At 41.5% G+C, this 16401-nt stretch overlaps 1 protein-coding gene across 1 annotated transcript in view; it reads left to right on the top strand.

Moving 5' to 3' along the window:
- Rorb (RAR related orphan receptor B) overlaps positions 1-16401 on the top strand; it is a 182097-nt gene that overhangs the window by 128880 nt on the left and 36816 nt on the right. Inside the window, exons 3-4 of the mRNA XM_055613911.1 lie at positions 576-717; positions 6865-7266. Of these exons, the coding sequence (XP_055469886.1) occupies positions 576-717; positions 6865-7266 (544 nt within the window). The remainder of the gene's footprint in view (positions 1-575; positions 718-6864; positions 7267-16401) is intronic.

The raw sequence follows: 16401 nt of genomic DNA on the forward strand, positions 1-16401 counted from the left end.
AAGGAAGGAAGGAAGGAAGGAAGGAAGGAAGGAAGGAAGGAAGGAAGGAAGGAAGGAGAAAAGAAAAAGAAAAAAACTTTCCAGATAAATTTTTTTAGATTGGAAAAAAGGCATTTTGGAATGTAGGGAAAAATGAAAATGAGGCTGAGTCCACATTTCTTGATGCTGTGCCTCCTATCAGTACTGACAGCACTTAGTTTAAACCCAGGCCCATATCCCCATCAGACTGCCATATTTAGTTTAGCAGTGACATACTTCTTTGATGCTCCTTCCCTGTTGTCCTTTTGAGGCAAAACTGTTTTCCCTTCTTTTAGTAAAGAATGAATGGATGAATGAATGAATGAATGAGTGAATGAATGAATGGACAACTAAAGAAAGAGACTGTCAGCTGCCCATAAATACACACATATATTCTGCTCAGAACCGTTTAGAAGCTCTCCAAAAAGCACTAGAAAACTTTTGAAAGATTAAACTCGGCTATGCTGGGTGTAGAAAGTACAGCAGTGTATATGCTAATGTCACCCTTCCCCTGGGTCTCCTGCCCCCCCCCCCCCGCTTTCTCTCTCACTCTCTAGGGATTCTTCAGGAGGAGCCAGCAGAACAATGCCTCTTACTCCTGCCCAAGGCAGAGAAACTGTTTAATTGACAGAACCAACAGGAACCGTTGCCAACACTGCCGACTGCAGAAGTGTCTTGCCCTAGGAATGTCGAGAGATGGTAAGCCTCTGCCTCCCTAGTTCTTAAGAGTCTTCAAATGGATGTTTTGCTAGAGGCTATTCAAGCCGCTAAAAGAGTTTTAACTGTGGGAATTGGGGATATGAAGAAAAGAGAACCAGAGCTCTGGTCGTGAATTAAGAAGTAAAGCAGAAACGTATCAAATGTAGTATTGCCCGAGAAATAAGAAGGCGAAGGAAGGTGGCGAGGGCCTGCAGAGCAGCCTACACTAACTAGGTTAAGTGAAGACCAGGTAAGGCCAGATCGTAACTGACTACTTGGCCACATTTCCTGGTAAAGAAGGTTTTTCTGGGATGTGAGATTCAGACTGAAGTCAGAAAGCCCTAGCTGAACAGAAGCCGTTCATCCACCAGAGCCATCTGGCAGGTACACAAGTTACGTAGTATAGGGGGATGCTAGGAGCAGAACACACTTCCGTGGGTAGTGAGGCAGCTCCGTGGCTGTTCACAAACACTCAGCCAGGGACTTAGACTGTTCTGACCCGTGATGAAGAGTGCACATGTATTCAGAGATCCTGTGTTTCCACTCAGCTGATGTGCGCGTATTCCTCCTACATACCCCACCAATTGCTTAGATTTTGAAAAATTCAAGCCCCGTAAACAAAGAATTTTGCCTCTTTTTTCATTTTTAGTCATTCACACACTGTTTGCTTTGTTTTGTTTTGTTTTGTTTTGTTTTGTTTTGTTTTCAAACTCAGTTTCTTCTTGTAGCCCTGACTGTCCTGAAACTCTCTCTGTAGACCAGGCTGGCCTCGAACTTTTACAGATCATCCTGCCTCTGCCTCCCAAGTGCTGGGATTAAAGGCATGTACCACCACCACCCTGCCAACACACATCCCTTTGTTTGTTTGTTTGTCTGTCTGTTTGTTTGTCTGTTTGCTTGAGATGGGGTTTCTCTGTGTAGCCTTAGCTGTCCTGGACTCACATTGTAGACCACACATTGTAGACTCACAGAGATCCGCCTGTGTACCACCAAACCTGACTCAACACACACATTTTTACACTATGCACATTGGCCCCAGCTTTTTGTTAGCCCCATGGTTCATTATGAATGGCCTTGTGTCCTGGACAAATCCCACTAGCACCAGGGCTGATGGGCGCTTCTCTCTCCCAGTAAGTGATGGTAGCATACAGTACTAAAAAATCCTAAAGTTTGTTTAATCGGGATGTGTAATGAATATCTCCTACTGCCTTTTAATTATACTTCCTGTCTACTGACTCAGAAAATCCTGGCACAGTACTGAGGCAGTAGCACAGGAGTCATCATAAGATGTCCATACACTTTCCTCAATGATACAGTAGCATCTTCACTTTGATACATGCATTGGCTGTCTGCCATGTATGGCTGCCTCTGTCTTCACCACATCTGGTCACTGAAACATCATGGCTGCTGGTAGATAGCTGCCTTACTATTCAAATCATTGGCTTTGTTTCCTCTCCTGTATATATAGGCAGACATTCAACTCAGGGATTACAGACATGTTCAAGCCTGCCTAGGCAGAGAATAAAAGAAAAATGAAGGTAGCTTAAATAACACATATGTGGGCTTGTGCTGTGAAGTGGCAAAAGTGTGTGTGAACAGGTACCATGTATGTTGTATATTCTCTTTGTTTGTTGTGTGTGTTTGCTTGTTTGCCTATTGAAATAGAATCCCAGTCTATAGTCCATGCTGACTGGAGACTCACTGCAGAGCCAAGGATGATCTTCTTGCCTCGCCCTCCCAAGGGCTGGCAGTACAGGCACGTGCCCCAAACCTGGCTTCTGCTTTTCTGTCCACTGGATTCTTTACAAATCAATCCTCAATAGAACTGTTTGTGGAGAAATGTTTGATATCAATAGGAAGATATGAGATAACCCCCCAAAAAAATATGAAGCCTAATATTTAAAAAAATCTAGAAGGAGAGAAAAAGTTAATTTAATTTATAATGTTTAAGTATCTAAAGAATGTTCTTATAGATAACAAACCCCGATGGTGCGGGGGGGGGGGGAACTGGTGATGCCCGGTGCGCAGACAAATTTCACAGAAAAAATGTCTTCTATTCAGAACTGGGTCATGGGACACATGTCACTAAATGACTTACATTTCAATAATAAAGTCAACAGTTAGGCCTTTGATCACACTCCTTTATTGAAAGTAATAGTCAGTCACTTCCTGCCTATAATAGAAGCTACATTCTACATCTAAAGTTTGCCCTGGGGTAGAATGACATGAGAGAGATGCTAAAACAAGTAGACTGGATCAGAATTCTCCAATGCTTAGATCCCTAAAGCTGTTGACTCATCTCCTATGCTAAAGGAGCTAAGCTAAGACAAGTTTAAGCTTAACTAGTGAGTAGTGGGGGCGGGGGGACCGAGAACTTAGAGACAGCAAGGCACAACGATTTCCAAAACGACACCAGAGTCACAGATGACAGACATGCAGCTGGAGTCTCAAAATCACCTGTTCAGTTCTCATGCAGCAGGAAGTACAAATCTATGATAGAAAAATGACTTTTAATTTTAGTCACCTTGAAGACTTCTGTTCTACTTAGAATCCCACACTCTAAACAAAGGTGAGGTGATTTCTAACACTCCTACGTGGAAGAGTCCTCTGTTAGCGTGGGATTAAAATGAGAGTTAAGTGTGTATTGTGTGGTGACATAGTTGGCCTGAATACTTGTCAGTCACTTGCAGTATGTGCAGGATTGTGCTGGTCTCCTTAAGAGGTGGCAGTTTAATAAGAAGCTGCCTCGATCTGCAAGCAAATGTCGATAGCAGAACAAATGAGGTTAGAGAGAGGCAAACAGCTAAAATATGTGCTGTGTTCACCCATGGGGAGTGATGAGACACACTCAAATATTTGAAGATATAGCAGTAGAAGGTCTTCGTTAAAATGAAGCTTTGAATACATCAATGTGTCTTCAGAGAGGAGCCAGGGAATGTGTCTATGGCAGGAAGTTCAGTAGGTGTGTTTTCTTGGTGTACTGTACTTTTTTTTTCCTTCAGATATATCACCACCTTCAATGTGGGAGAGGACGTAAAACTGAAACACCCTTCAGCAATAAACAGAAAAGCCATCCCGAAGTAGTTCTATAGTCTTGTCTATAAAGTCTTTGATTTAAGCCAAAGCCTGAGAACTCCAAACCGTAGTCCCTTTAGGTTGCCTCTTTCTAGATATCCCAATTGCTCACTCACCTGACAAGTCAACCTTGTACAAAAGATGTGATTTTTCTGTTGAGTCTTCAGATGATTACAGAGGAGCCGTCGGCAACATGCTTTTTCAACATCGTTAGCTGTAATTACAAGGCCTATGGTTAACAACACGCGTCTGCATGCTTTGGCTATAGGTCAGTCTGTGACCCTGCTGATGGTAGATGGCCCTGCTTGGGTGATGGACGAGGCCTGAATCAGCTTTGTACAGCCTATTGTACAGCAATCTGGTTCGGGCATGTCCTTGCCATGGTGAGGTGCCCAATCAAACAGGCCCTTTTCAAGTCTCTGGTTGGAACACATTTGTCAATAACCCACTGACCTAGGCAGGTCATGTGACTGGAGAGCCAGGGTTGGGCAGCGCGCCTGCAAAGAATGAAAAGGAACTGGGAATAGACATAGAGAAGGACATGAAAGGGTGCAGGTAAAAAAAAAAAAAAAATGGGGCCATTAATACAATCATCCTGCCTCGAAACACATAGAAATTTCAATTGAGGATTAAATGGCAAGTCATATTAAAGGCAGTTTGATCCCATGAAGGAAACTGGCTCAGTCTTGATTTTCAATTCCTATGATTTAAAACAGTTAAATGTACACTAGTCTATAAAATTACTGCAACATTTTGTTCTCATGCAATAGACTCGGTTCTCTTATTGATAAAACTATAGTTGTCATCAGGGTCATCTGAGCTGACTCATATGCAAAGGAGCAAAGGTCACCAATATAGAAGATGAACACCACTTTCTTGGGAGGCAGCCCTCTGGAGTCAATGCTTAATATTCTTTAATTTTCCTTATAAAAAATGGTATTTTCCTCTAGAGAACAACATGTAAATTATTTGGAATGATATAATATAAAAGTACAAGGAAAAGTCATCCTAACCATTCTGTAGAATTCTGCCCATGAACAAGTGGAGATACCACTACACCCATAAACTAATTCCACGAAGCAGAGTCTAACAAAAGCAGTGTCTACACAGCAGATTAAACACAATGATCCAAACCAATTCAGGACCCAGCAAACTCAACAACAGAAAAGGAGAAAAGAGAGTTTGTTAGTAGTTAATTAGATCGTTTCTCTTCATTGAGAAAAAAAACCTGCTAGATAATTACTGCTCCATCTTCCTACTTAGGCAACACTGGAAAGTCAGGGTGCAGGGATTTTCTTTTAGAGAGATTAAGGAGTAAGAAGAAAGAGGTATTAAAGTCCAGCTAGTCACAGCCTCAATCTGGCAGGCAAGATGGGAGAAAACATGTCTCTATATATAGAAGTATCTAAATACTCCTGCACACATCCTGTTATCTAGAACTCAGTCACACAGTCACCCTTCTCAGTAATAGAGCTGGGAAGTGCGGTCTCCATTTTGAACAGCCCCTGCTCAGATAAGATTTGATAGCATCATTCCCAATACAAGGGGAAGATGAATTTGGATGAATGCCATAGAGATTGAATGGCGGCAGCGTCCTCACAACACAGACTTCCTCTGTGGGCCCTCTGAGCTGGAGAGCCTGGAAACACCTCCTGCATGTCAGCTTTTGGAAAGAACTCTAACTCTCATGACTGAATCCCGATCAGTTTCTGCATTCATCTGCCTTCTTTGTACACCCTCTGAGGTCCTGACATCAACAAAGCATGGGAAAACTGCCACCAAAGAAAAGAAGTCAGAAATTCAGATAGGCATCTCCAAGACTACCGTAGTCCCCACCATTAGCAAGATGACTTCAACCAGGCAACCCAGCACCCAAGATGCCCACATGCTAAAAGAGGGGTTGACAGCTTGGGAAAAGAAGTCACTCTCCGTAACAGTTCAGGAGGTTGTGCTCCACACATAAGGAAGCAGCGCATGGGTTGAAAGAGTCATTATGTTACTCCCCAGACACCATGGAGCCTCTTCCTCAGTTTCCCACAAAACTCCTAAGGATTTAGCTGCAGGAAATGGTCAAAATGAACCCTATACATGGGCAGAGGAGGAAAGGGCTGGCTCTCTTGCCTTGAGTGAATATGAATGCCGCCATCCTAAAGTTCTTAGCATTTGCTCCAAAACCTAGATGACAGCAACTGATGAGGTTTTCACACTCTCTGCACCCTGGATCTTATTCAGAAAATGTTTCAAACTGAAACAATGGGTTCCTCTCCAAGGACCCTGCAATCCTAATGCAAGGGAAGGAAGTCAGTATAGATTATAGAGGCCATTTTAATATCGAGAACCCTTCGCTAGTCTCATGAGGTTTGTTCTTTGGTTTTTGCCAGTGCTATTCACAGTGAAAAGGGGAGAAAGAGAAAGAGGGAGAGAGAGAAAACACATCTTCTAGTTTCATGGCAGTGACAAATAATACAAAATTTTTCCTTTCATCTGTTTAGGTATTGAATGTCCCCCACCGTCTGCATATTAACATATATTAAGGATGTGGTTCCCTGGTCAGCACTGTTGAGAGGTTGTGTATCCTTTAGGGGGCGGGGCCTAGAGAGGTCATTGGAGAGCATGCATCTGAGGGAGATGGACCTCAGCCCCTTCCTCTTCCTCTCTTTTGCTTGCTTGTTGTGGAATTGCGCTGTTATACAGTAGCAACATAGTATCCTGCTATGCCACTGGTACAAAAGCCATGAATACTGTGAGCCAAAAATAAGCTTTTTCTTAAGTTCATCCCAGGTATGAGTTACAGTGGCAGAAAGCTGGACAACACACAGGTTTCATCCCTATGGAACAAACCAACATACTCTGCAAATACAATCTTTCTGCTAAATATGAAACGAAAGTGTGTGAAGCCCTGGCTTGCAGCGATAGGGATTTGTCTATACGATGCTGAAGGGACACCCATCCATGTCCCTTAGACTGATGTCGCTAAAGAGAATGGTAACCACACTGTTTTTGTTTGTTTGTGTTTGTTTGTTTTGGTGGGGGTTTTTTTGTTTTTTTTTTTTACTTTTCTTTCCATCCCAGCTGTGAAGTTCGGGAGGATGTCCAAGAAGCAGCGGGACAGCCTGTACGCTGAGGTGCAGAAACATCAGCAGCGGCTGCAGGAGCAGCGGCAGCAGCAGAGCGGGGAGGCGGAGGCCCTTGCCAGGGTCTATGGCAGCAGCATCAGCAACGGCCTCGGCAACCTGAGCACCGAGACAGGCGGCACGTACTCCAACGGGCACGTCATTGACCTCCCCAAGTCCGAGGGTTATTACAACATAGATTCTGGCCAGCCGTCTCCCGATCAGTCAGGACTGGACATGACTGGAATCAAACAGATAAAGCAGGAACCTATCTATGACCTCACATCCGTACCCAACTTGTTTACCTATAGCTCTTTCAACAACGGGCAGTTAGCTCCAGGGATAACAGTGACTGAGATCGGTAAGTACAGATCTTCTTCGAGTTTTATGTCTGCAAGTTCTCCCTCGAAGGTGCCTTAGACCTACTTAGTGAAATCATTTTCTCAGCCCTAAATTAAATTGCATCCATACCTGGTTTCTACTGAGAAATTTTAAATGGTTTAAAACATCCCATCACAAATGTCACTATCTTCTCGCCCCACAAAAGTTCTTATGAGTGAAAAAAGAAAGAAGAAATAGAAAGAAAGTATCTGTAAGGGAAGAATGGATGCTTTCGGATGAATCTGAGTTCTTATTTTCTAGCTATACAAAATAATGTTATTGAAAGGGAAGTGGACACAGTGTAGAACAATACAATAAACGGCTCTCAAAGATTGATGGCCCAACACTGTAAGCACCTAGTACCCCCAGACTCCCTCTTTGTGAATGTGCAGGCCGGAAGAAAGCTATGGATTCAATTAAGCTAAATTCGCAAATCTGACATGGGAGTTCTGGGGAGAATGCCCACACACACAAGATACTGAGTTTATTCTCCTGAATCCATGTTTGTATAAACATGGTAACCAACTTATAATCTCAGCACTAACAAGGGAGACACAGGCAGACCACTGGGCTTCTTAGCCAACCAGCCTCTACTACTTGAGGTCCAGGCCACAGAGAAAGCCTGTCTCAAAGCAACAAAGTGGACAGGTCCAGATGAGCATCAGCCAAGGTTGTCCCACGTATATGCATACTCATATGCGGCATAGGCACACGTGCGTGTGGGATTCTGAATCACAGCAACGGAGATTAGGTATGGTTTTGTGATACAAAGTAACAGTCAGTGGCTGACAGCTTTCAGTTATGCTGACTTTTGACTTCTTAAGACATGATCTGAGGGGTGCCAGGTGGTGATTTGGTTTTGCTCTTTTAACTCAACAGCCTAAGAAATGTTTACTGAGTCAATCTAATGAACAGCCACAGAAATAGCGACAGACTCTTAACACGTTTTCCTCCCTGACAGCAGAGCTACATGTTCACCTCACCATGGAAAAGCTACATCAAAGGCAGAAATGACTACTTCCAGGCTAAATAGGCAACCTGAGTTCAAATCCAGGCTCTGCAGTATACAATGTAGTTGTTGAGCAAGTTCCTTAATCATAGAATCTTTGAAAAGGACAGAGCACGGTTTCAGGTCACAGGGATGTCGTAAGAAGCTCAAGACTGGACAAAGTGCCCATTTCATCTGCTATAGTTATCTGTATAAGCCCTGTGCTTTGTTACTATCAAGTAGGTGCCTGGAGCCCACAAGTGCTTTCATCTTAACTTGCTGTGAACATATAACAAAGTCTATGGCTGTGTTCTAGGCTGCTCATAACACGTATTTGAGGAAGAAGTGATGTCACACAATGATAAACCTGAGATGTTATTTCTCTGTTTCAGTGGATCCTAATGTGGCAGAAAATTAAGTTGTTGGCAGCTCAACCAAGAGACACCAATAAGGGACTCTGACTAGTCATTGCTATTTCCACCCAGGTCTTTACTGTACAGAAGAGACTCTGTTAACATTTTGCCTTCACAAAAGCCTTAAGAAGAAAAAATCCTAGTTTACAAATAAAACAAAGAACAAAGAAAAAAGCCTTAAGAAGAAAAAAAATCCTAGTTTACAAGTAAAACAAACAAACAAAAAACCCACAGAAGCCTAGAAGCAATTCGCTGCTTCACAAGAAGCCTGCGGTAACTCTATGATAGAACTCAGGGTCTACTTCAGGAAATCTGATTCCAGGGTATTGTGGCTCACCTATTTACCGGCTACTTACTGCATTCACAACCCCTAGGGATGGCCTTTGTACATAAAAGCCCCCAGTTTTTCCAAAAAGGGGTGTCAAAACAAAATAAGATAAAATTAAATATGCAATTTCTTGAGTGTAGTATTGGTTTTGACCGTATGTTTAAATCTTAATGAAAGGAAAACTTGAAATCACTTGGCAATCTTTGGCCTCGCACACAAAGGGAAAGCTTTCATGCTTTATTTATGACTTACCATCCCTAGGAATTTTTATAAGAAAGATAGAGCTAAAACCGTTGGCTCTGAGTTCCTTCGGACAGTCACTTTCCCTTCCGGGGCCCTCAGCCTATCTTCCTATGAGCTGACAGAAGAGAACTGGATAATCTCATGTTTTATCGGGCTTCCTCCAGAGGCACAGACACCGAAAGAGATCTTTCCATAAGTATTTCAAGACATTAGTAGTCTTTACAGATCTCTATGTGTGCTCTAAATTTTCATCGGACTTTAAGGGTGAACTTAGAATTGTCCTGTGAGTACTCTCAAATGTAACAGGCTTTTGAACCTAAACATTGGCTCTGTTCAGAATTTGCTAAAACAGCAATGCCACCTAGTGGACGCAAGCCCACTCCATCCGTATGGATGTAGGTGTACGTGGTTACAAGGCCACAGCTGGGTGATGGATGGCTTGTCTTAACGAGCTGTCTAAAACTTGCCATCCGTGTCACTAAAACGCTAAGTCCGTAGCAGCACCATTATGCAAGAAGGCAGCAGAGAGCGATTATGGACTCTGGTTCACAGCCAAGCTGCAGCCTTGGGCGAGTAAATTAATGTCTGTGTGTCTCAGCTCTGTGTGCTTCTACTTATCCACTGTGTAAGGGGGTAGCAGAGCTGGGACTTATACCTTCTGTGGATGTTACTTGTCATGCCTCAGAACTGTCGTTATCACAATATGATCAACATTGTAAATTTTTACATAATAAGGTCCTTGTTGTTACATAATAAGGCAGTACGATCAGCTTTTATTAGGTACCCATTGTACTAATACTCTACCTTTAATTTTATGGCAGTCTGTGAATGACTGTTTACCCATTTTACAGAAGAAAATATTGAGGCTTAGAGGTCACAGTCTTAAGTGGAAGCTCGTTGGCCTGGCTACAGAAAAGCATGCTTGGCACTTGATGCCTGCTGACGTCATTCTAGGTGACACTAAATGTTCACATAGTTTTCTGCAGAGCTTTTGACTTGATTTGCTCATTGGGCATCTGAACCACTTGGGTGGTGGCTTTGTCACTGAGAAAGTCCTGTATGATGAACTCAAGGCTCTGGCACACTAAGAAATTTGTGAGCATCACTCTTGGCTAGTGGTTCTGACTGTTTCTTCTGTTTTCTAAGCAAGTAAGGGACACGCAGTTCTGCCATCATGCTGATCACCCTTACCAATAGATCTTTTTTCTTTTTAAGCAAATTTTTTATTGTCCTGTGTTCAACAAGGTCTTGCAGCTTTGAAGTATTTAATAAAACCATTTGTGAACCACACTATAACAGACTGAACAACTTGCACAAGTCACCAAGTCAATTATGTAAGTGTTACCAAAGTCAGGCATAAGCCCAAACCAAGTCCATCATTCCCTAAGAGTGCCAGAAGAACTCACACTTCCCGGGATAAGGACCCTGATGATAACAGTTTCTGTTTAAAGGGAAAATGTGAACATCTTTTCACAAGTTTCAGTCAGCATGAGGTTCATTGACCTTCTTCAGGTCAATGGTGAGTAAGCCTCTAGATGAGGTTAAGAGAGATCGTTTCCTAAGGCACAGCATTAGTTAACCAGTAAGGCTTAATTCTAACTTAAGCAACTCATTTTGAAACCAAAGACTCTCAACGCATGTTTTTGAAGAATTTCTTTTCACAATATTCCAGTCACTGGAAATAAGCAAAACAAGGTTTCTACCTTTGTCATCTATGTGACAGGTGTCAAAAGAAATAATTCCAATTCAGAACAGCATAGACTGGCCATCAGCAGCAAGACAGCAAGCCTAGCATGCATAAGACCTGTAGCTGGATCCACTGCATGCTAAACTAAGTGAATTAATTTTTAAAACTGTCATGTAACCCAAGTCCTAGGTGATCCTGCATGTGCAGGTCTGGGAGCTGGTGAATATCAGTTACTCAGGCCTCTTCTTATCAGGAAACTTTTTTATTCCCAGAATCTTGAGGCTGGAAAGCAAAACACAGTTAAGTGAACAGAGACAACAAAGAATATTTCAGAAATATATCCCTGGGCTTTTCAAAATCCCAAAAGAAAAAGAAGTCATGAAATAAGAAGAGGCTGGAAGTCAACCACAAATTAATATTTAGGCCTCAGTATTGACAGGGTTTGGCTGGAAATTTACTTCAAGCTGGGGTGATGGATGTGTTATGTCTCTGGGAATAAAATTTTGTGTGATTGGTAATAGAGAAGGGAAGCTAGGCAAAAGATTCTCAGCAAGTGAGCAGAAAATAAAATGGAACCACTGGCTTTTGCTTCCCAATATAGCTCTCTGAAGCTCTAGGGAGGATGCAGAGATTATACCCTCAATAAAGCCCACTTAAGCTGGAAGATAATTGTCAAAGTATCTATAAGTTTCCAGACAAGATAAATCAAGGGGCCAAACAATATTTTTGAAAGGTGAAAGAGTGAAAATTTAGATAGGTAGGTAGGTAGAGAGAGAGAGATACATACATACATACATACATACATACATACATACATACATACGGATGGACATGCATACTTAAAGATGGATAGTGTGATTTCCATATGCATTGCCTGGGTCTGGTATTTTGCTGAAGAATTTCCCTCCAAATATAGACAAGGGAATGTGAACTAACTGATCTCATTGTTCCCACATAGTGTTAACATGGATTCCTCCTCATATTCCTTTCTTGTTCTATTCATGGAATCTGGAGTTTAAAGTAACAAACATAGAAATAGCCCTCATTTTAGATGTGTCTATTATGTAACTGAGTATGACTAGACAGAGGAGACTACACAAGGTGATTGGCACAAATGTGGTCTAGTCTCAGTAGCGTGTGGCTTTATGCTGATAAGGCTACAGAGACATTCAAAAGACATTTCCCAGGGTGCTTTATTCTCCAATTTTTTCTGTAAGTTTCAAATGTTGACTTTTAAAACTCTAAGTAGATACTGTGGACTTAAAGCAGCTCTTTTTAATGACCTAGACGTTTATAAGTAAGTGCTCTGTTACTGCTGCTGTTTAACTTCCTGTGGGGATGTGACACAGAGAACACAAGCTGTATGAAGTATCCATGTCCCCTTGTCACCTGTGAAAGTACAAGTATCATTCAGAGTAGCAGTCTAGTAGGCCATTAACACGAATAGGATACTAAATCCATGAGAGGAAGCATTCAAATGCTCTGAAGAAAGGAAAAATCCACTTGGCCATGGTTTATCCTTTATTGGCTTGAGGGAAGACATTTTGTAAATGTCCTATAACCCCACCCAATTCCAGCCAAAGTGAATCTCTAGACCTCTAGAGAAAATACACTAAGATTTGCTATCATAGGTCCACTTACTATCCAAGTGGGCTTGTTCCAAATGTTGAGGTTTATGAGGCTCAGTCTCCTCATCTGAAAAGTAAGGCAACTGGGAAAAAAATGACCTCAAAGGATCATGGGGGTCTTTTCACCTAAAAGTCACTTTGCAGAGAGCTTTGACAATGCACACAGACAACCCTTGTTTCAGCCAATGAAATTGGAAGAACACAGAAAAAAAATGGTAAAGAGGGACTTTTGAGTCACTGTGCAATCCCTGGCAGTGCTGACAAGCATGGCTGTGACAGAAACCAGTGAGCCTGTCCTCGGAGCCCAGGAAACTCTCCTCTGGGCTCCCACTTAGAGAAGTGACTACTGTCAAAACACAGTCAAGCACCATTTGCTTGCCTCCATCTTCTGTCTCCCCAAAACATACAACTAAGTAAATAATAACAAAATGAAAGTCAGGAGCACCAAGAGACATCTGAGGGGGTAGGAAGTGTGACCAGTACCAGTACGTTCATGTTTATATCCAAGGAAAGTATCCTATGAGCAACTGCACAAGCATAGCTTCAGGACAAATCCACCTGTCCTCACTGGCACCTTCCAGGAGGGTCACCTCCAAGCCTCTCTTGAAAGAAAAACAAATATGTTCATGAGGTAAAAGAAAGTCTGTTCTTGACTACTGAGGAGTGACAGCCAGGTCACCAGAAAGAGACACGCTTAGCCCCTATGATACTTCAACATCATCATGTTCGTTCATCACTCACAGATTATCTCTCAGTGTCTGCTTAGTTCAAGCATTCTATCTTCCATTCAGAGAAGGAACATCCTAAGTAAGTGGACTAAGCTAATCAACCTGATTTGCCACATGCTTTTGAGCTGACCGTGATTAGAACTGATTCTAACTGGTGTGTGGCCATGAATTATTTTAGCTGTTACTCAGGACAAAGGACCCTGTAGCTGATATTAATGGTCTACCAAATCCACCTTTATAGGTGTCCTTTAATAAATCAGCTTCCAAAGACTATTAATATCCCCCAGTGGTGATGCTGAGGTTCCCCGCTGGCACGCTTAGAGCAGTGATATCCCATAATCCAGAAAGTACACAAAGCATTTTGAGAGCAGAAAGGCTCTAAGCAAATATAAAGGTTTCTCTATACTACAGTCAATGCAAACATGCATGCTCAGTTCACATGCTTATGAACATACACATCTATTTACAGTACATAAACTCTTAATAAAGCTTTCCTAACATGCTAAAGTTTACCAGAGTAAGAAAATCTTCTAAAACACCATTTCAATTTTGAGTTGAAATTGTGAAAAATTGATCTTCAGTGAAATTCCCCTAGAGATACTATTTTAGGATTAATTTTTACTCAGGATTCAAAACTTCTTCGTAAGAAGATTCTAAAATCCACCAGCAAGGGGGAAAAAAGCATTGAGAAGCCATTGGAAAGGCAATTCCATTTTATACATTCAATTTCAAAAGCCATCATAGATATGAAACGTTTCGCAGTAAGGAAAAGGAATGATTTTGGGACGGTCTACTTTGGTTTATAGAGAGGGATGCAGGGACTTACAAGGTGACCTTTGAAATGGCTTTTGCTGACACCACAACCTTGAGTTGTGTTTCCAAGTGTTATGCTACAGCAGGCCATGCTTTCACCATATTGTGAGTCTTGACTTTGGCTTTATCACTGGATGGGATGGCACAGATTTTGCTGTGTTTTTATGATCCATTTTTGAAAGACCCGGTGAGGGTTAAAATACCACAGTGGCCAGGGTACCAAGAAATGTCTACTGATCATCAAATTGATGAACGTCAGTACACTTTAGAACTATTAGCCTAGCACATGGCTATCTACCAAGTAGAAGAGGCTTTATTTCTGTGATGGTTATAACACAAAGAAACCCATTGAACTGGGAAAAGTTTAATTTTGTTTCCTTAATTTGGAGTGTAAACTTTCTTTTGAAATCATATCCTCAATACTAAAGAGAACAAATTTACCGAGTAAACATGAGCCCTGTCTATGAGGCCTAGAAAGGCCTATTCTGTAAATAAGAACCTGTTAGCTCCTTTGCAAGCAGGCTCTACAAACGTTTTGGATAGTTTCGTTCTGGACTACTTAAAGGCATTATTTTAAGCCAGCTAATTAAAATAATTATTTAAATTGTTAATTTAAATTAGTATACTTTTTAAAGATTTAAGTATTTGATAGTATAGACGTGGTCTCCTAAGGTTACCTCTAAATTGTTTTTTTCTTCTAAAGGTCAAAAATGTATTGATTAAACTTCCAAAAGTGCACTGGGAAGGGCAGGGTTGCTTCCATCCAAATTAACAATCAATCCATGTGTCAACAAAATTCGGATAATAAACATCAATCCTAGTGATGGCCCTGAGCAATTTTTATAATTAGGTTTCATCATCTGGGATCCTCTAACCGTCCTCTGGGCAGGATGAGGAGGTGTAGTTCTTAAAGGGGAATAGGAAGGCTTCTAACGGACTCTGCACTCCATTGACTGTGTCTATCATGTCAGACTCCCATGTGCCTTTAAAGCTGGGATCTGTATGCTCTCTTCAGCCTGGTAGGATGCTTCTCGCATGAGTCAAACAGAACAAAATGAGCCAGGGAGCCTCTCAGACTTGAGTCACTCTGTCTCCCAAAACCAAGGACAGTGTCACCGTGGCTAAACTTTCCTATGGATGGAACCAAGACACTAAGGGATGAATTGACTTTCTCAAAAGTATAAACTAAGGGGTTGTGTTTGCCTTCTCCATCTTCGAATACAGCTGCCTGACAACTAATAACTGTCAAGCTTGCTCATCTCCATTGTTCTGTGGAGGAGGTCTTTTACTATGAAAGTTAATTTTGAAATGGAATGTTTTCATAATAGATTCTTTCTCAATTTTGTCAGCTGGTTTCAAGAAAGAAAATTCTAATTTCCCAAAAATTAGACATGCACTGTTGAAATAAAACAAAGGATGCATGATCCAAAACAGCTTTCGGCCAGCCAGTGGGAAGAGAGCATCCTCTTAGGCAGTTAATTTCTTTTTGCTATTTCTTCATTTTTATTATTTATTCATTTGTTTGTTTGTTTGTTTGTTTATTTATTTATTTATTTATTTTGCATTTTGGATCAGCTCAGCCAAAATACAGATGCTTAATGTGCTCTTTTGATTCTTCTCAGTTACTCCCCCTTTTTACCTCCCGTCAACATGCTGTTGAATGTGGCATGGTCTTTCTGAATATTAAGAAAATATTAACAATCCTAGTCATCTGTTTGCTAGCCCTTGCCACATATTACCTACAGCAACCTGGTGTATTCCATTTTCACTGTTTCCTATTTGTGCACTTCATAACTAAGCTATAAACTACAAAGTGTAAGACTATAGCCTCAGATTTTGTTAACATATTATTTTCTGAGAACTCTAAAGATCTTTTGGCGCTGGTCTACATAAAGTAAAAAAAAAAAATCAATTTTGCTACTTTCTGATACGAGTTGACAAAAGAATTCCCGTGAAAAGCAAACCATTCTATTCAGAGTCCCTGGAGAAGGTAATGAAGGCCGGACAATGGGCTGAGACAACAAACAACCCACAGGTTATTGTTGTCACCAACTCCCACTGACAAGAATACAAACCATAAATGACAAAGCTGCTATTTCATCAAAGGCAAATGGATCGCTGATAGATGGATCACTGAAGCTTCGGGGTTACTGACGGTTCGAGTCTAGTCAAGAAACCACTGCACTTGCTCTAGTAAACAGCAGAAAGATATAAAGGTGACTCACGGGCAAGAGACAACGTGCATTTGGTTAGTGCCTCACCTATCAGCCAGCTGGTTTAATATATT

This window comes from Psammomys obesus, unplaced genomic scaffold, assembly GCF_907164565.1.
Source record: "Psammomys obesus unplaced genomic scaffold, mPsaObe1.curated_primary_1811, whole genome shotgun sequence".
Taxonomy (NCBI): Eukaryota; Metazoa; Chordata; class Mammalia; order Rodentia; family Muridae; genus Psammomys; species Psammomys obesus.